General features: G+C 45.1%; 1 protein-coding gene across 1 annotated transcript in view; it reads left to right on the forward strand.

Moving 5' to 3' along the window:
• The window catches only part of C12H1orf198 (chromosome 12 C1orf198 homolog), a 30,844-nt gene extending 23,282 nt beyond the window's left edge, over window positions 1-7,562 (forward strand). Inside the window, exon 5 of the mRNA XM_068131760.2 lies at window positions 5,729-7,562. Within this exon, the coding sequence (XP_067987861.2) occupies window positions 5,729-5,785 (57 nt within the window). The 3' untranslated portion in view covers window positions 5,786-7,562. The remainder of the gene's footprint in view (window positions 1-5,728) is intronic.
• The last annotated feature ends 16,268 nt before the right edge of the window (window positions 7,563-23,830 follow it).

The following is a 23,830-nucleotide window of genomic DNA, read 5'->3' on the forward strand; positions in this document are numbered from 1 at the left end:
TTGTTTAAACATTGCCTCAAAACAGGGAACCATGATTGTCATGGGGCCCGCACGGCCAACCCCTGCTCTAGCGGGGACGAAATGGCCTTAAAAAAAAAAATTGCTTTGTTTTGTAGTTTTCATTGCTTTGTTTTGTAGTTTTCATCGCTTTGTTTTGTAGTTTTCATTACTTTGTTTTGTAGTTTTCATTGCTTTGTTTTGTAGTTTTCATTGCTTTGTTTTGTAGTTTTCATTGCTTTGTTTTGTAGTTTTCATCGCTTTGTTTTGTAGTTTTCATCACTTTGTTTTGTAGTTTTCATCGTTTTGTCTTGTAGTTTTCATGGCTTTGTTTTGTAGTTTCCATTGCTTTGTCTTGTAGTTTTCATGGTTTTGTCTTGTAGTTTTCATCGCTTTGTTTTGTAGTTTTCATTGCTTTGTCTTGTAGTTTTCATTGCTTTGTTTCGTAGTTTTCATTGCTTTGTTTCGTAGTTTTCATTGCTTTGTTTTGTAGTTTTCATTGCTTTGTTTTGTAGTTTTCATTGCTTTGTTTTGTAGTTTTCATTGCTTTGTTTTGTAGTTTTCATCACTTTGTATTGTAGTTTTCATTGCTTTGTTTTGTAGTTTTCATTGCTTTGTTTTGTAGTTTTCATTGCTTTGTTTTGTAGTTTTCATTGCTTTGTTTTGTAGTTTTCATTGCTTTGTTTTGTAGTTTTCATTGCTTTGTTTTGTAGTTTTCATTGCTTTGTCTTGCAGTTTTCATTGCTTTGTCTTGCAGTTTTCATCGATTTGTTTTGTAGTTTTCATCTCATTGTCTTTTAGTTTTCATCGTTTTGTTTTGTCGTTTTCATTACTTGCCGGAAAAAAATTCCGGCAAGTATGTTGGTTGGTTTGTTTGTCTGTCTGTCTGTCTGTCTGTTTGTGCGCAGTACTAGTCTACATCGTTGCACATAGCATCACCACACTTTACACACATATTTGCCTTGCCCTGGAATAGACTGTGCCCAATTTTTAACTCTCTAGGCCCAAGGCCTCTATTATGACATCATATATCGATAATTCGACAAGTACAATACTTCATCCAATCAAGATGCAATTTCTTGAGCGCCATGTCGGCATAAACTCGTGGAGAAAAAAAATGATGACGTCATTGGTCACGTGGTTCGGCCGCCATCTTGGGAAAACCGAAAAACTTGATCCAAAATACAATAACAACAACATGCATTTTAAGGCCATTTTCCCTGCAAGAGTGGGGGTTAGCCTTGCGGGCCCCATCACAATCTTCTCCATTTTGCCCTATTTTCTGCATCTCCCCTTGTTAACCCCTTGCCCGCATTTCTTCTTCCACCATCTTTAGCCAAATCTTTCTCGGTCTTCCCCGTCCTCTACTTCCTTCTACATTCATTTCCATCACTCTTCTCAACCAGTCACTTTAATCCTTCCTCAACACATGACCAAACCATCTCAACCTGTTCCTCTTCACAGCATCAATCACAGGCTCTATTCCCACATCTTTCGCAATTCATCATTTGTCTTCCTCTCTCTCAGCAACACTCCGCACATCCACCGAACCATTCGCATTTCCACCCTTTCCAGCCTTCGTTGCTGCTCTACATTCATGACCTATGTCTCGCTCCCATAAATCATAACACTTCTCACACATGCAGCACACACCTTTCCCTTCAGCTTCAACGACACTCCCCTCCCCATCAGCATGCCACTCAGTTCCCGAAACTTCTTCCATGCACATCTCACTCCAGCAACCGTTGCCGAGTCTGATCCACCTTCTCCATTCAGCATGTCTCCGAGATAGCAAAATGTTTTCACACCTTCCAACTTCACGCCATCTACAAGATCCAACTCAACATTTCCTCCATCTGCAGCTTCCTCTGTGCACACCTTACATTTGAATGTAGCTGCCACACTGGTTAATGACCCTCTCAGACCACTACATTTTTGATGAACCCACTCAGTGCACATTGTACATTGAATGGAGTTCACTCCGACACCCTTCCTGCACACAGCACATGGCCACTTCCAAGTTCTTTCCACCTCACCACATGCTTTACCACTTGCCATCACCTTTGTCTTTCCTATATTCACCTTCAGACCTTTTGTCTCCATACTTTCCTTCCACTTGTTCATCTTTTCCTTCAGTCCATCCATACTTTCCGCAATCAACACCAGATCATCTGCATACAACAACTCCCACGGTAAACCCTCCTTTACGGTCTGAGCCAGCACCTCCATCACAGCTACAAATAGTACTGGACTTCGTACCGACCCCTGATGCACTCCCACCTTCACCTCAAACTCACCACTGTTCCCGTCCTTCGTCCTTGCAGCTGTGCGCGCTCTTTTGTACATTGCCATCACAACTCTGATCAACCATTCCTCCACTTCTAACTTCCTCAATGCCCATGTCAATACTTTGCGTGGAACCCTATCGAATGCTTTCTCCAGATCAACAAACCCAAGAAACAACTTCTTCCTCTTCTCCATGTACTTCTGCAACTGCCTCACAATAAAGAGGAAGCGAGCGTCTGTCGGTCCTCTTCCTGGCATAAATCCAAACTGCATTTCGTCGATCTTCACCTTCTTCCTTATCCTCCTCTCCAACACCCTTTCCAATACCTTCATTCCATGCTCCAATAACTTTATCGCTCGGTACGAGCCACACTCCAGAGGGTCACCTTTCCCCTTGTATAGAGGGACAAGGGTAATCGGTTCCCAATCCACTGGAATGTGGCCTTCTTTCACCAGATTACAGATCTCTGTCATTCTCTTCACACCCCAACTTCCTGCTGCCTTCAACATATCTCCCACAACTCCCGTCGGCCCTCCCGCTTTTCTACTCTTCATTGCTTTTCTCGCTTCCTCAACTTCCTTCTCAGTTATCTTCTCTGCCGGTCCTAAAACTGGGTTACTCTCGATGTTGCCATCCCATTCATTCTCTGTATTCAACAGCATTTCCATATATCTTTTCCATCTTCCTTTAATTCCATCTGGGTCCCCAACGATTTGTCCCACTTCATCCTTCATGCAACTCACCCCCATCACATCAGACCTCTCTTTCGCTATCTGCTTTGCAATCCTGAATACCGCTCTCTGACCCTCTTCCGAATCCAAGCGTTCTCCAAACATTTTCCTACATGTCTCCTGCGCCTTTGCTACCTCTTTCTTTGCAGCCTTCTTGGCTGCCTTATAACTTTCATGCTCTGCTTTTTCTGCTCCCGTACCCTTCGCCTTCTGCCACTCCTTGAACTTCTTCCTCTTCTCGTCAATCCTCTTTCCAACTTCATCATCCCACCACCATGTTTCCGAGTGCCTCGGTGGTCCTTTTGTCCATCCACATACCTCACCAACGGCTCCCAACAGACTATCTTTCATGGACATCCAAACACTTTCAAGCTCAACCACATCATCCTCGACCCGACTCAGCCTCTCTTTTAATGCCTCCCTTACTGTCACCTCTTTAAACCTCCACACCTTCATTCTCGGTTGGTACTTCACCCGCCGAGCTCTTCTCGCACCTTTCACCCTTATGTCGCAGACAACCAAGTGGTGCTGTGAAACAGCCTCCTCCCCCGGGATCACCTTTGTGTTCCGGAGGTGCCCCCTATCTCGCCTACGCACCATCAGGTAGTCAACAGTTGTCGTCGACCCACCTGACGTGTATGTAACAAGCTTATTATCCCCTTTCTGGAACTGAGTATTACAAATCAGCTCCATCAGCAAACTCCAAAATCCTTTCACCTTCTCCATTTCTCACACCATATCTGTAACTGAGTTGTTAGGGTTAGGGTTGTTAGGGTTAGGGTCAAAAATTGTTTTTTTTTTACTAATAACTCTGTCAAACATTATCCGATTCCCTTCTAACCAACACCCCTGAAAAAAAATGTACATTCCGGCAAGTCCTCGGTCTCTGACCGATTTCCAGTCTCATTGTCTTTTAGTTTTCATCACTTTTTTTGTTGTTTTCATCTCATTGTCTTTTTATTTTCATCGCTTTGTCTTGTAGTTTTCACCCCTTTGTTTTGTCGTTTTCACCTCTTTATTTTGTAGTTTTCACCTCTTTATTTTGTAGTTTTCACCTTTATTTTGTAGTTTTCACCTTTATTTTGTAGTTTTCACCTTTATTTTGTAGTTTTCACCCCTTTATTTTGTAGTTTGCACCTTTATTTTGTAGTTTTCACCTTTATTTTGTAGTTTTCACCTTTATTTTGTAGTTTTCACCTTTATTTTGTAGTTTTCACCTTTATTTTGTAGTTTTCACCTTTATTTTGTAGTTTCCACCTTTATTTTGTAGTTTTCATTGCTTTTGTTTTGTAGTTTATCTCTGTTTTGTAGTTTTCACCTTTATTTTGTAGTTTTCACCTTTATTTTGTAGTTTTCACCTTTATTTTGTAGTTTTCACCTTTATTTTGTAGTTTTCACCTTTATTTTGTAGTTTTCACCTTTATTTTGTAGTTTTCACCTTTATTTTGTAGTTTCCACCTTTATTTTGTAGTTTTCATTGCTTTGTTTTGTAGTTTATCTCTGTTTTGTAGTTTTCATCTTTTTCTTGTAGTATTCATCGCCTTGTTTTGTAGTTTTCATCGCTTTGTTTTGTCGTTTTCATCGCTTTGTTTTGTAGTTTTCATCGCTTTTTGTAGTTTTCATCGCTTTGTTTTGTTGTTTTCATCGCTTTGTTTTGTAGTTTTCATCTCTTTCTTTTCGTTTTCATCTCTTTTTTTTTGTAGTTTTCATCGCTTTGTTTTGTAGTTTTCATCTCATTGTCTTTTCATTTTCATCTCTTTTTTGTAGTTTTCATCGCTTTGGTTTGTAGTTTTCATCGCTTTGGTTTGTAGTTTTCATCGCTTTGTTTAGTAGTTTTCATCGCTTTGTTTTGTAGTTTTCATCGCTTTGTTTTGTAGTTTTCATCGCTTTGTTTTGTAGTTTTCATCGCTTTGTTTTGTAGTTTTCATCGCTTTGTTTTGTAGTTTTCATCGCTTTGTTTTGTAGTTTTCATCGCTTTGTTTTGTAGTTTTCATCGCTTTGTTTTGTAGTTTTCATCGCTTTGTTTTGTAGTTTTCATCGCTTTGTTTAGTCGTTTTTATCGCTTTGTTTTTAAAGTTTCCATCGCTTTGTTTTGTAGTTTTCATTGCCATGTTTTGTAGTTTTCATCGCTTTGTTTTGTAGTTTTCATCGCTTTGTTTTGTAGTTTTCATCTCATTGTCTTTTCGTTTTCATCTCTCTTTTTTGTAGTTTTCATCTCTTTGTTTTGTAGTTTTCATCGCTTTGTTTTGTAGTTTTCATCGCTTTGTTTTGTAGTTTTCATCGCTTTGTTTTGTAGTTTTCATTGCTTTGTTTTATTGTTTTCATCGCTTTGTTTTGTCGTTTTCATCTTTGTCTTTTCGTTTTCATCTCTTTTTGTAGTTTTCATCGCTTTGTTTTGTAGTTTTCATTGCTTTGTTTTGTAGTTTTCATCTGTCTTTTTGTTTTCATCTCTTTTTTTGTAGTTTTCATCGCTTTGTTTTGTAGTTTTCATCGCTTTGTTTTGTAGTTTTCATCGCTTTGTTTTGTAGTTTTCATCACTTTGTTTTGTAGTTTTCATCACTTTGTTTTGTAGTTTTCATCGCTTTGTTTTGTCATTTCCATCTCATTGTCTTTTCGTTTTCATCTCTCTTTTTTGTAGTTTTCATTGCTTTGTCAACTTATTGTGGGCTTGATGTGATTGTGATTATGAATTTATGTTCCCCGTCATGTGCAGGATCAAAACGACAAAGTCACGCTCAAGACTGGCTTTGATTTCCTCGATAACTGGTAATGGTTGAAGTGCCATTACTATGTTTGTTTTCCACACAAACCCATTTGTCTTTCCATTTCCTGCTTTCCATTTTTTTCTTGCTTTCTTTACTTCCACGCCTATTCTTTACTTTTACCTCTTCTTCTTTTTCTTCAATGGCTCCAATTATTCCCACCTTTTGAGGTCATTGGCTGGGTGTTGGGGGGGCTACTCTCCCCCAAATCTTCGTGGAGCAATCTGACCAGGCCTGACATTCGACTAAGGCAGGTATTTGTGATTTGTTTTGGTGTGTCGACACTGGACGTTTAACATCCACTTAACTTCTACTGGGTTCAAACCATCCTCTTGACCCATCCGATGTGTCGCTTGCCTTTTTGTTTATCTATCTTAATGGAAGTAGAAGTGTCTAATGAAGATCTTGAGATTCTTAACCCACACTACACTGGTCATGCATTAATTACTCCTTCCTCCCTCTCTTAATTGCATTCCCTTTTCATAGATCACTGTGTAATCAAACATTCCAATGGGAAGGTCTTTGTTGGAATGGTTTTGTGTATCTTTATGATCATTAGAGCATTTGCCACTTGCCACAAAAAAAAAAAAAAAAGACCTTCATAAATGGTTTGCCTTGTTTGGCAAACCTTGATAAATACTGATTGTGTAATAAACCTCTGTTTGACCAGTTAGCCGCACTTTTTATATAATGTTTGTCTCGGTCGTTTCAATATGAATGTGAGTTTCACAGTGAATCTTCCATTATGTGATTTTTTTATTTATTTATCGCGGATACCGTAATTCACTGTTCCGTTTTTGGCACTCATCGGCCGCTCCTGTTCGGCACGCAGTGAAGCTTTCTTTACATACGAGAAAACCTACCTGCTTGCATTGATGCCTTCCAAGCACTTCTGCTTCTGTAACTTTACGCATAGTTAAAATGTTAGTCGCTGCGTACAAAGGCCTGTGGAGGTTGTGGTGATGGAACAACGTGTTCTTCCTTGGCAACCCACTTAACTTGCTCATTTTGATCTGTGTTAAAATCATTAATGGATCTTGAATACTAAAATGATATCGTTGATGTAGACATGACATTTGAAATAATCGTAAAGAAGTCACAGTTTTGAAATATACATTGGGTGAGGGTTAGGATGGGGCACTTTATTTGCCATGGTATCATCATGATCATGTACCACGCATGTTCTGTCGTCTATAATGTCAGCAGTTTCTTGGCTCGGCTTACAATCATGTACAGGTCGTCACTCCAACACAGGAAGTCAGGACAGGAATTTGTAATTTGTTTGGAGTGTCGGCGATAACTCATCTACTCTTTGTGAAGGACACCATGGAAACTTTAACGGCCACCAACTAATGTCAGCAGACATGACGCCCCAGTTTAACATCCATCCGAGGGCCGGCATACATGGTGATGAAGCACCCGGCTTGTGAAACACAAGAATGACAATTTATACCTGGGTCGGGATTCATACCGAGGCAAGACAACTCCGAGGCGAGTGTGCTTACCTCTCGGCCATCCTGCCAGTTTCAAGTGACTGCATTTTACTGTATTTGTAGTCTTTTAATATTGGCTTATCTCGAGACATGTCGATGCTTATTTTTTTTTTTATCCATTGTGCCCCAAGATTATTTAATTCATTTCTGACCAGCCAAACTTGTTGTTTTATGTCTATATTCCTTGTTCCTTAAAAGTCTATATTCCTGAAAAGCCATTTGTTTGTAGCTGGCATTGTAATTAATCATCAATCAGTTTAACTTTATTTCACCAAATATAACTGTTTTGGCATGTGTGTGTCATGACCACTTTGTAGAGATCAAAGTACACATAATTCAGTTAAAAGGTTGCATTATAAAAGCCTTTTTTTATTTTTTTTTGTTTACAGAATCCAGGCTTGTGTAAGAGCTACTGCGTAAAAAGATGGGTATCGGCGGTATTGCCCGTTCATTGATCAAATCTTGATCTAACCCAACTGTATCGTAGAAGAGAAAGCTGTGTTTTGAACAGGCCTCGCGTCTAAAGCTACAACTATTGACTATTTTTATATGGGTATTCGAGGCTTATTGGATAGCACCACAAAACAACTAAGGTAATATCTGGGTACGGATGCGCCACGGCACGAGGTGAGGAGTTTGCAGGTGAAAGGCGGTAAGAAGGTGTGGAAATGGAAGACCTTGAGGTGGCGATGGCCGGCAGACTTGATATCCTGGAGGGCGTAGAGCTCGACAATGGTCCACATGCTCGACAACGGTCGGGAAGACCGTTCCACATGCGAATGAAGATAAGTTTTAAATTTTAATCTTGTTTTGGTGGAATGTCTGTAACCTGTGGGTAAATTTTAATCTTGTTGTGGTGGAATTTTTGTAACCTGTGGGGTGGATTGGGGATTGTTCCCCCTCTCTGCTGTGCTGTCTGAGCCTCAAGCTTGGTTTAAAAAAGCTAAATGGTTTGCAAAATAATTTTCGTTGGTTTTTTCCCATTTGCAAAAGGTTGTCGAAAGACTATGGACAAATGTGCTCATCCTTCCCTGATAAGCAAAAGTGCATCATTTATGCATTTGGACCAGCTTTCTAACACTACTTATTTACCTTTTAACTATTATTTTATTGCCAGTGATTATTATGTATTTTGCTGTCATAAACAAATTATTTGTATTCCCCATTCTAAGCACGTTTTAATAAATATAATTGTTCGATTCAAAAAATTGTTATGCTTTTGCTCTTGCATTGCATTCAAACATCTCGTAGCAGGGCATTGGTTTGTAGAGTAGTTTAGTAGCATGACCAACATTGAGTTCAGCTTTTGGAGTTGTCATTTGAATTTTCATACTTCAGAAGATTGAGTCACTTCTTCTTGTCCACTCGGGGGCGACATTGTACTGGAAACTCAAGGTTAACCCAGAGTGGTCTTAGTCTATGGGGAGACATTCAGTCTATGGGGAGACATTCAGCCTAGCTCGATTTGGCTTTCAGCTGTCCTCGTGTGGGTTCGCATCCTGACGCACCTATAAACTGCCATCCTGGTGTTAACCATTTAGGGCGACGCATCGGTGAGTGCGCCATTTGTAAGAGGGACATTAAGCCAGAGGACCTGTCTCCTCATGCTGACCATTGGACATTAAAGATCCCACGCATGGTGTATTTAGGCGAGTTGTCGCCGGCACCCTGAACAAATTACACATTCTTGCTTCAATCCAAGTGGTTTGGTCTTGTTGAACATCTGTTGACCATGCTAGACTGCTTGCTACCTCAGTGGGGTAGTTTGCTGGGCAGCAGCTCCTGAGATTGTGCAGTAAATGCAGTAAATATTATGTTGGAGGGTAAAGGAATATCTAGGGCCAGGTATATCTGTATAGGTAACATGCTTCGACGGTCGCGATAGGGAATCTTCCCTGTAATAAGTTCTATGTGTAGTCCAGTTTGTCGGGATAAGCTGTATTGATGTCCCCACTACGAGGGAGCAGGGTGTGCTAAATAGTGCAGGGATTATGGATAAGATTCCTTTGTTCGTTGTCCCCTCTGTCGTCAAACCTGTGTCCCTTATGGCAACGCACTCATATAAACACTTAGATAGGTCCTTGGTGCGCAACAGTAATTAAATTCCCTTCCCTTACAATGACCTTGGAAGAATACCGGCAGGGAGCCAGATCGGGGCACCGCCGGATGGCCGCCGCCAGCCGCAACATTGCGTGAGACGAGCTATAACCACGCCACAGGTAACGTGTGATTGGTTGGCGTGGAAGGCGCGAACCTTGAACCAATCAGCGCGGAAGGCGCGAGACGGTTCAGGAGACTGCGGGAAGCTACGAGGCTTTGGTTGGTGGCACGCCAAAACTGACGTCAGATGCCAAGTGACAAAAGGACTCGCTGGCAGGATTCTGGAAGCTTTGCTCTGGGGGATTGAGTCGTGCTGACGGTTCACGCTTGGATTGCGTCGTGCTGAGGCTTCGCTCTTGGTATTGAGTTGTGCTGGCCCTTCGCTTGTCGTTGTTCGTCCTTGGCTCTTGGCTCTTCGTCTTGAGAGGTCCTGGTGGTCGTTGGTTCGCCATCTTCGTGGTGCTTGGAGCGGTGCTCAGTGCTTTTGGTGCTGTGAGCGAACGGACCTTGTGGGCGGTCGACGAGGAGCCTGGAGTGGGCGTTGGCTCGGGCCTGGCGGAGCGGACGGAGGGTTTCCTCACGCCGGAGCTTGGAGCCGCGTTGGACGGTGGACAAGACTGCAGACAGTTAAGACGCACCACATTTCACACGTACACGATGGACAGTTATTTTTGCAATTAATTCCCCTGTCTCGTATTTGGAAGTCGGTGTGCGGGATCCCGATTTAGGACATTTTATTACCGGCGCATATTTCCCTGTCCCGTGATTCCTTGTAAATAAACCCTTGCATTATTTTCCATTTCCATTCAACATCTTGTGTTCGTTGAGTCAATTCCCCTGCAGGATCGGAGCTGCGGTTGGATCGCTATAGGTAAGCGCTTCCGCCTCTTCCTCCATATCTTTCTCCCGTGCTTTTATAGTCGAATCCGAGTTGGTCGTCACCTCAATTAAATCCGTTTGGTCATTCGCGAGCCCTGGTATTAACCGGAGGGTATTCGTACGACAACTGGTGTCAGAAGTGAGGATACGGGCTCGACGGCCAAATTTTTTTGTCCGCGGCTACGATCGACACGGTCGGGCGTACATCGAGCCCGGCATTTGGATGAAAAATTTTCGTAGTCTGAGGCGAAAATTTTGTATAGTCGATTGGGCCTGCACGACGCGAAAGGTGCGTCATTAAATTTAGATCGATATCTGAGGTAAAAGTCGCGCGGCAAAGCGACCTCTTAACGGATGGAAGAGGTAAGCAATATGGAAGAAAGGAGAATGGAAGGTGCGTTGAGCCTTGTGGGTGAGTCGGAGGTAGATGGGGTAGAGAGCAGGAGTGGAGCTTTCCCCGCCGTCGGGACAGCCCCCATATATGCCCAGGCCTCAATGAAATTTATGAGGGAATTAATAAACGGTAGCAGTGAGAAAATGAATAACAATATGCGGGAAATGAAAAAGGGGTTGGAAAACAAAATGGATGCTCAGAGTGAGCGGATGGAAGGAATGAGTAATGAGATGGGAGAAATGAAAATAAAATGGACTCCCGAAGGAATGAATTGAGGGAGCTAATAAGGGGATGTAGTGAAAGATTGGATGCGCAGATGAAAGAAACGAAAACCCCATGTGAGCAAATGAATGAGATAAAGAAAGAACAAAGGAATGACTCACATGGGACTCAGGAGCAGGGAATTGCACCTGGAATGGAAAAATTGGAATCACAGTGGGAAGGAAGGGAAGGTAGAAATTTAAATGGGGAAAATTTGATTGCAGCATGTGAAGAGGTGAATGGGGAATGCCAACAGGTGAATGTGGAGTGCCAAAAGCCTGGTGTTGGCTTAGCGTTTAGGGTGCCGGCTTAGGATCCTGGGTTCGAATCCCGGTCAATTGCTAAATTAACACCAGGGGGGTTGACTCAGCCTGTCATCCTTCCGAGGTCGGCAAATTGAGTACCAGCTTGCTGGGATGAATGATCCCGGTGTGTACCCCGGTTTAGAATAGGTACACCGTATCCCTGCGCATCGTAAGAGGCGACTAAGGGTTGGCGTCAGGAAGGGCATCCGGCCATAACAACATTGCCTCAAACAGGGAACCATGATCGTCATGGGGCCCGCAAGGCTAACCCCTGCTCTCGTGGGGAAAATGGCCTTAAAACGATCATTCATTAATTAATTCAAGAGGTGAATGGGGAATGTGAAAATTGTAATGGGGGATGTTTCCCACATGGTGACCTGGAGGTTTATCGGGGCCGGGTGGATGCCACAACACCCCAACCAGGAGATGAATTTGGAATGGTGCAGTGCAATAGGGGGGGTCCGAGTAGTGGAGCCGGACCATGATTTGATCCAGCGACTGGGGACCTGGGACAGTCCCATGGAGGATGGTGCTCAGCTCCAAAGGAGTCAGGGGGTCCGAGGTGGTTTCTTAAGCCTGGGATGGCATTTATTGAGGGACACTAGGGGGAGGTGTTGTGGGTCACGCTGTGATGGTGGCACCGCGGACGGCCAACTTGGGCCTGATGTAGTGACCACCCAGGCATGCGGCCTGGCTCCCTCTCCCTGAGACTGGGACAGCCGGCATGTGGTGACCTGCCATGCCGTGCTGGTCTATGGACGCGGGTCAATCTGCATGGACAGGGATGGACATAGCCTACTGGACAACCATTGGAGCATCTGTGGAACGTGATGGTGTGAGAGTGACCTTCCACAGATGTTCTGTTATTATTTATGGACTCTCGGTTTGGGAAGAGAGCCATGGGATTGTTGAATTGGGAATTGGTAATGTGCCAGGCATATGGGCCATGCTCGGCTGGCATGTGTATGGCAAAGCATCTTTCTTTGGTGAGGTTAGGAAAATGTGAAAAATGTTTGGCATGTGTAATCTGAGGGTAGATGCAAATTTAAGGGTGGATTTTGTAAGGAGAAATGGTGGTCACTGACAGCAGTGACACCATTATTGATCCAGGTGTGTTTAGACCAAAGTGTTGGAGGCTGGAATAAAATTGACAAGGTAGCAGGACACAGCCTTCAACTGGTTGCGGGGGCGACTGTGCTGATATTTGGGACGCGGTGTCATGGGGATGTGGTTGGGTAGTCTGGGGGTCAACGTGGTGCTATGGGTGTCTGAGGTGTGTGGACCACGTCTTCTGGGTGGGTCTCCTGGTGGAGCATGGCTGTCGACTGGACCTTGGTGTGGTGAAGTGTGGGTGAGCACTGGGGGCTTCGGTTCTGTGGACTGGGGGACGAGGGCGGCGTAGGTGACGTGAGGGGAATGCCACGCACTGCGACCGTCTCCCCCAGGGCCGAGGCTGTGCGTGCGGTAGTGGTGTTGGCAGCAGGTGCTCACCACATTGGCCAGCTGGGGCTGGTGCCGCTGTGTTCCTCACAGGGGGGGCCGAAGGATGGATGGTGGGTCGCACCCTTATGGACACTCATGGGCCATGTTGGCATTTTGACTGCTCGGCTTGTCCCGATGACCCTTGCATGGTAGAGGTGCGGAGCTGTCGTGGCCACAGGTAGTTGTGTAGTGATGATCACCATTGGATGCGGACCCACATACCTGCCAGTATAGTGGGGACAAAAGTGAAATTTGGAAGAATTTGATTGGTCCAATGAGAAATTTGGGGATTTTGTGGGTGGATGGCACTTTTGGACCTGACCAACTGGTAATTACCTGCACATCAAGGTAGGGGTAAGGCCTTGATGGTTACTGTCCCAGGCTTCAGGACTTGCTTATGAAAATTGGGGGATATGTAATTTGGAGTTGGGGGCGAGTGAGAGTGATGACATGGCCAGTGAGGGGGATGGAATGTGTGCCAGAGTCTTGTGGGTGGCGTTTGTTTATGTGTGGAGGTGATGTGTTTTTATGTGGTCGTGAGGTTGGAGATAAGGCCGAGAAAAATATATTTGCGGTCTCTGGTCAGCGCGCGCATCGATTTTGACCCTGCACAACAACAATTTTTTTTTGTTTTAAATTTCCAACGGTACCTACAACAGCGCATGCCTGTTGTTGCTGGGCCGGCGCGCTATCTCGGGAAATACGGGTCTGTGAGGGTCGCCATTGGTATCGACGTTCGCGCATGGTTCTCCCCTACAAAACTACGTTTAGTTGTTTCAAATCCAACCAGCCGTTCCAAAGATATGAGTAGTGTTGTGTGCTGTGACGTCATGAATCCAATCAGCTGGATATTGTAATTTATTGAAACGAAGACGTTCTTTGTCGGGTTCGTGTGAAGCAACCAGAAGGCCAAGAGAGCTGCGGGTGGTCTCGTTAGTTAGGCCTGGATCCCATCTCGTTTGGCATGAAGTTGTAAGTGTCTGTGATAATCTGGTGGACTGGGAGAAGGGATCGTGAGAGACCATCGGCCTGTTATACCACTTGCGCATGCGCAGTGTTGACGCGATCGACGCATTGGGATGTTTAACGGTACGGCGAGGTGATCTCGAGAACGAAATGACAGTCTATAATATGCTTGAAGAACTTAATAATTTTCAGAATAAATACATTTTAAAATAACTTAAGCTTGTGTTCATTATTTACAAAAAAAGGCCTACAAGTCCCATTGGCTGTCTTTAATTTCTCTCTGGACGGCACCACGGCAGATGAGGAGGACCGCAAGGCATGAGGACACAAACAACAACACCTTTATAATTGCAATCCATGCTTTTCCAAAAAAAAAAAAACCGCATCGCCGCATCAATTCTGGAACTTTGGTCTGACCAGAGACGAGTAATATATTTTTTTCGACCTAATGTATGAGTGATTATTGTGTTTTGGAAATATGTGGTTAACTGTGAATGGGATTTCACATGAGGCAGGCCATGGCAACTCTTTTGTACCATCTATGGAAATGTGTTGGGAATGGAATGGCAGCGGGTGAGGAAATGTGTTTTTGGGATCTTGTGGGTGGGGAAGGTGTGTGTGTCCGCAGGTACAGATCAAGCTCTGAGGAGCGATGCCTGCGTCCCCCGTCACCCCCCTCTGCGAAAATTACCCCTGGCAGCCAGTGGTATCTGGAAATTGGAGCTCGTCGGTGGAGGGTCTGGTCGGGCGCCGTGGGGTAAAGGAGACTCCCGGCGACCCGTGTAGCTGCGTTGCAGGAGGCAACGGAGCTTGGTGTGTGGAGACCCTCACCGGCGGGGTAATGGCGGAAAGGGCTGTTTGGCTGTCATGGGGCCAAGAGGTAAAGGGGGTGGGGGGGGGGGGCAATGAACTTGTAATTCGGTTGACTTGTGTTTGGGACTTCGGGCACCACAGCCTGAAGCGCCCCCACCATCTTACTTGTGCTGTACCTCCCCGCTGCCTAGTTGAGAAATTAACGCATACGTATGTGACATCTATGTCAGGGGGTTGGGGGGGGGGGGTGCAATAAGTAAGTGCTGGTCATGATTTTTGTGCCTTAATGATTTTTGGAATGAGTATGAGTGGTTAAGGGGTTGTGTTGTATGAATGTGGGCGAAATCCACCGAGCCATGTCACTCGCCTGTAACGCCTGGACAGGGCCTGTGGAAATTTAAGGGTGCATTGGGATGGCCCCACAGGTAAGGTTGCGTCTTGTGGCATCCACCAGGGGATGCGGTCTGTACACTGGGGTATGTACAAATTAATGTTTAATAGAGTTTTGGAATTTTTGAAGTTTTCGTTAAGGTTAAGTTTCGTGGTTATGGTAGATTTTGAGTATTTGTTTGTTTGTTTCCTCCCACCACAGGAGCGACAAAATGAAATCATTGTACATATTTGCATGATTGTTAAGGGCATTAGCATGTTAAGGAGAATAGGTAGGAAGTCCAGCTCACTTCCCACAGCCCTCCTGATTTATTTCGTAGGTTAATTAAGTGTGAGATCGTAAGTGTTAAGACTGGAATGGTGGCGCCTGCAGTAAACATTGCAGGAGCTATGGTTCTGGGGGGGGGGGGGGGGGCGGGTTATGTCGAAGGGTAAAGGAATATCTCGGGCCAGATGGATCTGTATAGGTAACATGCTTCGACTGTCGCGATAGGGAATCTACCCTGTAATAAGTTATATGTGTAGTCCAGTTTGTCGGGATAAGCTGTATTGATGTCCCCGCTACGAGGGGTACAGGGCGTGCTAAATAGTGTAGGGATTATGGATAAGATTCCATTGTTCGTCATCCCCTCTGTCGTCAAACCTGTGTCCCTTATGGCAACGCACTCATATAAACACTTAGATAGGTCCTTAGTGCGCAACAGTAATTAAATTCCCTTCCCTTACAATGACCTTGGAAGAATACCGGCAGGAAGCCAGATCGGGGCACCGCCGGATGGCCGCCGCCAGCTGCACCACCTGCTGGCCTAGCAACATCGCGTGAGACGAGCTGTAACCACGCCACAGGGAACGTGTGATTGGTTGGCGCAGAAGGCGCGAGACGGTCCAGGAGACGGCCGGAAGCTACGACGCTCTGGTTGGTGGCGTGCCAACACTGACGTCACATACCAAGTGACAAAAGGACTCACTGGCAGGATTCTGGAAGCTTCACTCTGGGGGATTGAGTCGTGCTGACGGTTCGTGCTAGGATTGCGTCGTGCTGAGGCTTAGCTCTTGGTATTGAGTTGTGCTGGCCCTTCGCTTGTCGTTGTTCGTCCTTGGCTCTTGGCTCTTCGTCTTGAGAGGTCCTGGTGGTCGTTGGTTCGCCATCTTCGTGGTGCTTGGAGCGGTGCTCAGTGCTTTTGGTGCTGTGAGCGAATGGACCTCGTGGGCGGTCGACGAGCCTGGAGTGGGGTGTTGGCTCGGGCCTGGTGGAGTGCGTGGGCGAAGCGGGTGGAGTGTTTCCTCGCGCCGGAGCTTGGAGCCGCGTTGGACGGTGGACAAGACTGCAGACAGTTAAGACGCACCACATTTCACACGTACACGACGGACAGTTATTTTTGCAATTCATTACCCTGTCTCGTATTTGGAAGTCGGTGTGCGGGATCCCGATTTAGGACATTTTATTACCGGCTCGTATTTCCCTGTCCTGCGATTCCTTGTAAATAAACCCTTGCATTATTTTCCCTTTCTATTCAACATCTTGTGTTCGTTGAGTTAATTCCCCTGCAGGATCGGAGCTGCGGTTGGATCGCTATAAGGAAGCGCTTCCGCCTCTTCCTCTTCCTCTTCATTTCTTTCTCACATGCTTTTATAGTCGAATCCGAGTTGGTCATCGCCTCAATTAAATCCGTTTGGTCATTTGCGAGCCCTGGTATTAACCGGAGGGTATTCGCACGACAATATATTGAGGTATTCAAGTAATCGTGATTGAGAGATTGGACCATCTGAACTGCAGTAAAGTCTAGAATCCCATCGCCATCCTCCACATTTGAAACTATACTCCTGGGTCATTGTTTCAATGCAAGAACAAGACCTTCTACCTTGAGTGTGAATACATTTATATTAATTGTGTAAATATTATTGTTTGGTTTCATACGAGGGGATTCAAACGTTTCTCGAAACGAGGTACAATCATCAAACGTGCACCAAAGAAAAGTATAACGAAGTGTACTTGATACATAAATACCAGAGAGAGAGAGAGAGAGAGAGAGAGAGAGAGAGAGAGAGAGAGAGAGAGAGAGAGAGAGAGAGAGAGAGAGAGAGAGAGAAAAAGAAAGAGAAAAAGAAAAAGAGAAAGAAAAAGAAAAAAAGGGAGGAGGAGGAGGAGGAGGAGGAGGAGGAGGAGGAGGAGGAGGGGGAGGGGGGGGGGGGAGCAGATCAGAATACAATACAAATCGGATCACACAAAACGGTGACATGTGATCTCAACGGATGGACCGAATGTCACCGAGACACTGGACAATGAGCGTGTAGGGCCCGAATGTTGCACTTTTATCCATCGACCGCACCCAGCTGATCCTGGACTCTGCGTCCTTTCCTCCTGACAAGGTGGAAAAGCTTCTGTCAACCCTCGACTCTGATTCTGCAACTGGACCTGACGGCATCAGCCCACGGGTCCTAAAATCCTGTTCTTCCGCTCTTTCACTCCCTCTCTCTGTTCTCTTCACCCTCTCTTTTGCTCAAGGTGAACTGCCATCTGCTTGGAAATCAGCCAACATCACCGCTTTACACAACAAAGGTGCAAAAACAGATCCTAGCAACTACAGACCAATCAGCCTTCCCCCAATTATCAGCAAAGTCATGGAATCCATCATTGCTTCGGATATGAAATCTTTCCTCTTCTCCAATGCGGGAATGATCCCGGTGTGTACCCCGGTTTAGAATAGGTACACCGTATCCCTGCACATCGTAAGAGGTGACTAAGGGTTGGCGCCAGGAAGGGCATCCGGCCATAAAAACATTGCCTCAAACAGGGAACCATGATTGTCATGGGGCCCGCAAGGCTAACCCCCGCTCTTGTGGGGAAAATGGCCTTAAAACGATCATTCATTCATTCATTCATTCTCCAATGGCTTGATCTCTGATCATCAATTTGGTTTCAGATCAGGTCACTCTACTCTGGACATGCTGCTTCTGCTGTCTCAACAATGGATGGAGGTCCTCAATGCCAAACAGGACATTAGAGCTGTCTCCCTCGACATATCACGTGCCTTCGATACGGTCTGGCACCCCGCTCTGCTCACCAAACTCTCCTCCTTTGGTATCCATGGAAATCTCCACGCATGGCTGGCGGACTTCCTCTCTCGTCGTAGTCAACGTGTGGCCCTGAATGGGTTTCTCTCATCTCCTCTTCCTGTTCAGGCTGGAGTTCCCCAAGGCAGTGTTCTGGGCCCTGTGCTTTTTCTGGTCTTCATCAATGATCTCTCCGACTCTCTTGAAAATCCTCTCTATCTCTTTGCTGATGACTCCACTCTCTGCCGCTCCATTCCTCATCCCTCAGATCGGCAGTCTGCAGCCCCCTACTCTCTGCACACCTGGACAAAATCACTGACTGGGCAAACAAGTGGAACATGTCTTTCAATCCTGACAAATCTCACACTCCTACGATATCTCTTCGAAAAGACCGACTGGGCAACCCTCCCATCCACTTTCTGAATAAACCTCTCCAAGACGTTCTGTCACTCAAGCTTTTGGGTCTCACTATCTGCCATGATCTTTCCTGGGAAAACCACATTTCAAATCTGGCCTCCAACGCCAGTCGCCGACTGGGCATCCTCCGTCGTGCGAAGTCCTTCCTTGGCACACCTGAGCTCCTCACCACATACAAGGCTTTCATCCGCAGCTCAATGGAATACTGCTCTCCCCTCTGGGCTGGTGCTCCTGCCTCACACCTAGCTCGTCTTCATGCTGTTGAAACCAAAGCGTTCAGAATCGTTGAATCTCCCGTGATGAAGCTAACTCCAAGGGCCTCTCACTCACTCACCGCAGGCAGGTTGGTGGTCTTTCTGTCTCCTACCGACTCCTCTCCGGCCTTGCTCCTCCAGCTCTCTCTGGGCTCTGTCCCCCAAATATTCCTAAAGGTCGCACAAGATCTGCCTGCAACCCTCTTATGGTTAAACTGCCAAAATCAAGACTCTGCTCACCTTCACTCTTTCATTCCTCTTTTCTCCCACCTCTGGAACAAACTCCCCCACTCCCTTCAATCCCACTCCTCCCTCCAGGTCTTTAAAACAGCTGTTCACCACCATCTCTTATGTTCACCACCATCCCCCATCCAAAACCTTGAGCTTTTCTCCCCCCGCTAATTTCACCCCAAATCCTCTTTTTTGAAATACCAACTTATTTCCTGGAAGTCCTTGGTGTCCTTGTGTTTATACTTCTCCCACCCCCCCCCCCCCCTTCCCACGCCGCCTCCCCCCAAGCCCTCTCCCTCCCATACATTCCCGATGTCCCTCACAAATGTTGTTTATGTCCCTCCCCTTCTCTCCCCATCTTGTCTACCGCTCCCCTTTTTATATACTTTGGGTCTTTGTCTTTTTAATTTGTTTGTGTGATAAATGTTAGCTCTTTCACGAGCCTCGATTATGTATACAAAAAAAATAAAAAAATCGACCAGTTATTACTTATTACACCGGATGACTATCTCAGTTCTGGTGTATTTTCTGGTGACGGTAAATAAAGCTTTTTATGCCTCCGCCCCGAAGGTGGCCGGAGGCATTATGTTTTCGGGTTGTCCGGCCATCCATACGGGCTAAACCTCGTTTTTCTCAGCAACCACGTGTCCAATTGAGACGAAACTTTCAGGGTAGGAGTGACACCCATGCAGAATGTTTTTATGATAATTGTGACATCATAGGTCACATGGTATGGCAGCCATCTTCGATTAAATGCAAACAATTCCCTCTCCCTCTCCTTTGATCTTCCGATGTTCCTGTTCTCTGCTGTTGTACTTGTGTGCTTCCCTCTCTCTCATCATCTTGTCTCCCGCTCCCTTTATTCTGTTTTTTTATGTGTCCGTTTTTTTTGGGGGGGGGGGGGGGATTATGTTAACTCTCACACGAACCTCGATCTTGTATACAAAAAATAATAAAAAAAAAAATATCTATTATTTCTCGGAAACCGCTAAATGAAAAAATTTGAAACTTGGCACTTTGTGAAGTACTCACAATGGGGAACAAAAGCATGATAATGATGACATAATAGGTGATGTGGTATACCAGCCAAAATACTTCAATCGAATTCCTTATCCTAAAAATCTGAAATTGCATGCACATGATCTATGACCCATTTGTATTGAAATATTAAATTTATGACATCATAGGTCACACGGTTTGGCAGCCATAATGGATTTAACCTAAAACCTTAAAAAAGAATCTTCTCCCAAACCATCAAATCGATTGACTTGAAACTTTGTGTGTCATTGACCAGGCATCGCGATTAAAAGATTATCGCGAAAACATCATTGGTCACATGGTGTGGCAGCCATATTGGATTGAAGGAAAATAGTAAATAATTATATCTCTGAAACTGCTTACCCTATTGATGCGAAATTTTACAAATATCATCTAACACCTTTGTTGCACATAGTTTGAAAATGATGACATCATAGGTCATGTGGTTTGGCAGCCATATTGGATAGAAAAACGAACCTTATCCGATCAACACTAAACTTCACAAACGTGATCCCCTACCCATACATATGCAGAGTGTACATTTTTAAGGTCGTATGTCATGTGGTATGGCAGCCATATTGGCTTGAAAGCCGATATTAAAAAAAAAAAGCCCTTCTCTGAAACAGCTTCACCGATCGATGTGAAACCTGTCATGGCTGGTGAAAATGTGATACTTGAAAACAGCTGAAGGGATTTAAATCAAACTCGTTTGTTTTTAGGACAGTGAACAAGGGCATCTACCCGCTGTGGGACTATGTGGAGGCATATTGGCGACAGTCACATTGCTCTCGTTTAAATTGCCACGTGTGTGGTCGAAATCTTGTTGACATGGCCGAAGGAGGTCACTCACGGTCTGCATGTTTATGGCGTCACCGTGTAATTCATCTGTGGTGTGTTCAGTTACCCTTTCTTGTGGAACACTTGCCAAGTTACTGAGGCATTCATGCAAACGCTTCATCAAAACCGTTAAAGAACGGATGGCTTGGCAAGCGCTAGCTGTCTGCTTGGTATTGTTACACCCGCCCGCCCCCCCCCCCCCCCACCCCGCCGGACAACTCAACAGCAAACAAAACACTGACAAAATGATCGATTTTTAATTAAAAACTTTAAATATTAATCATAACTATTTTTGTTGGAATGAAAACATACGGTACCTTATTCAGTTTTAAACACTGTTTTAGTTTTTTTAATGTACATTATCTCAGGTGACTTTTGTGGATTTGGTTTGTTCCTCTGCATTCCTTCTTTCTGTGTAAGTGCTGATTCATCAGGATGAAGATTATCATGCTGCGAAGATACCGGTACGTCATGAGAAGGAGAACGTACCTTGTTTGGTTGGTGTATATGAGACTGCTGCTGCGATCGCTCCGAACAAAACATGCCTTACCTTTGTTTCCTCAAAACGGTACCTTTATTTAATGCTAGAAGACGCATTGTTCAGTCTTCAAATGCACACCAGAGGCCTATGAAATCAAAGAACTATGCAGAGCGACAAAAATAGCGGCGATTTATGGCCTGGTGAAGGAAAATGCTGTACCTGGCTAATGGGTGGTGCTTGTGATGCTGAGGGGGAAGGCGTGGCCTGGAGAATGGGCGGCGCTTGCACGGACATGAAGTCACCTTTATATACATGAGTAGCGTTGATACGCTCACCTCACAACACGTCGCTGCAGAGGCACGGGCTTGTTCAAACTGAGGATAATGATCGGACTGAACTTAAGTTGCTGTATTGTCATGATTTACACCAATCATAATACAAACATTTATTTTGTATAAATTAATTTGTAATATTTATGATATTATTTATTGTGCACCGCTCCTTTCCAATTCCATCTCGAGGCGCTGCATGACGTCTTTGCCGGGCACCGAAGAGGGCCCGGCGATGACGCTCGCTGAAAGGGAGTACTCAGTTTTCACTCCGGTTGAGTGTTTACTTGCAAAATCAAAGATTTTACCAGTATATTGGTTGGTCTTGTGTGTTCTTCAGGGTGGCTGTCTGTCTGTCTGTTTGTATCAGTCCCCTACAGGTCACAATTTTCAACCGATCTTCACGAAACTTCTCCAAGTTTTAGAGGTCGTCACAATAATTGAGAAGCCTATCGATTTTGAGGTCAAGTTTCTAAAATCGCCATTTTAAATCCGATTGACTTGAAAATAAAACGGCATTTGTACGTCACTAAATCGGGAAACAAACTTATTTTGACGTCAAAAGATCAAAGGTCAAATTTCTAAAATCATCAATTTTAATCTAAAAAGCATCAGTTTTCATCCAAGCTTTTTTTCTTTTCTTTTTTTCCGAGCTTTTTTTTTGTTTGTATACAAGATCGAGGCTCGTGTAAGAGCTAACATTAATCGCAAAAAGACAAACTGACATAAAACAGGAGATAAAGGGAGTGGGAGACAAGATGGGGAGAGAGAGGGAAGCACACAAGTTCAACATTTGAGAGCAGGGAGATCTGTGGGGGGGAGGAGGCATGGGAAGGGGTCGGGGGGGGGGGGCTGGGAATTTTGAGATATAAAACACATGGACACTGCTCGGACTTCCAGAAAAGAAGTCGGCATTTCAAAAAGTGGATCTGGGGTGAATTAACGGGGGCAGTAAAGATCAAGGTTATGGATGGGGCAAGATAAGAGATGGTGGTGAACAGCTGCTTTAAAGACCTGGAGGAAGGAGTGGGATTGAATAGAGTGAGGGAGTTTGTTCCAGAGGTGGGAGAAAAGAGGAATGAAAGAGTGAAGGTGAATAGAGAGTCTTGATTTTGGCAGTTTAACCATGAGGGTTGCTGGCAGATCTTGTGCGGACCTGTAGGAATATTTGGGGGACAGAGCGGGGTGAGCTAGGCCGGAGAGGAGTTGGTAGAAGACAGAAAGACCACCAACCTGCCTGCGGTGGGTGAGTGAAAGGCCCTCACAATCAACTTCATCACGGGAGATTCCAATGATTCTGAAAGCTTTGGTTTCAACAGCGTGAAGCCGAGCGAGGTGTGAGGCAGGAGCACCAGCCCAGAGGGGAAAACAGTATTCCATTGAGCTGCAGATGAAACCCTTGTATATGGTGATGAGTTCAGGTGTGCCGAGGAAGGACTTCGCACGACGGATGATGCCCAGTCGGCGTCTGGCTTTGGAGGCCAGCTTGGAAATGTGGTTTTCCCAGGAAAGATCATGGCAGATAGTGAGACCCAAACGTTTGAGTGACAGAACTTCTTGGAGAGGATTGTTCAGAAAGTAGATGGGAAGGTTTTCCAGACGATATTTTCGGAGAGACGTAGTGAGAGTGTGAGATTTGTCAGGTTTGAAAGACATGTTCCACTTTTTTGACCAGTCTGTGAATTTGTCCAGGTCTGCAGAGAGTGAGGAGGCTGCAGACTGCCGATCTGAGGGATGAGGTATGGAGCGGCAGAGAGTGGAGTCATCAGCAAAGAGATAGAGAGGATTTTCCAGAGAGTCGGAGAGATCATTGATACAACAACATCAACATGCATTTTAAGGCCATTTTCCCTGCGAGAGCGGGGGTTAGCCTTGCGATCCCCATGACGATCTTCTCCATCTTGGCCTATTTTCTGCATCTCTCCTTGTTAACCCCCTTGCCCGCATTTCTTCTTCCACCATCTTTGGCCAAGTCTTTCTCGGTCTTCCCCGTCCTCCACTTCCTTCTCCATTCATTTCCATCACTCTTCTCAACCAGTCACTTTCATCCTTCCTCAACACATGACCAAACCATCTCAACCTGTTCCTCTTCACAACATCAATCACAGGCTCTATTCCCATCATTTTTCGCAATTCATCATTTGTCTTCCTCTCTCTCGACGATACTACGCACATCCATCGAACCATTCGCATTTCCACCCTTTCCAGCCTTCGTTGCTGCTCTACGTTCATTACCCATGTCTCGCTCCCATAAATCATAACACTTCTCACACATGCAGCATACACCTTTCCCTTCAGCTTCAACGACACTCCCCTCCTCATCAGCATG

This window comes from Myxine glutinosa, chromosome 12 (genome assembly GCF_964187855.1).
Source record: "Myxine glutinosa chromosome 12, kmMyxGlut1.1, whole genome shotgun sequence".
NCBI classification, from domain to species: Eukaryota; Metazoa; Chordata; class Myxini; order Myxiniformes; family Myxinidae; genus Myxine; species Myxine glutinosa.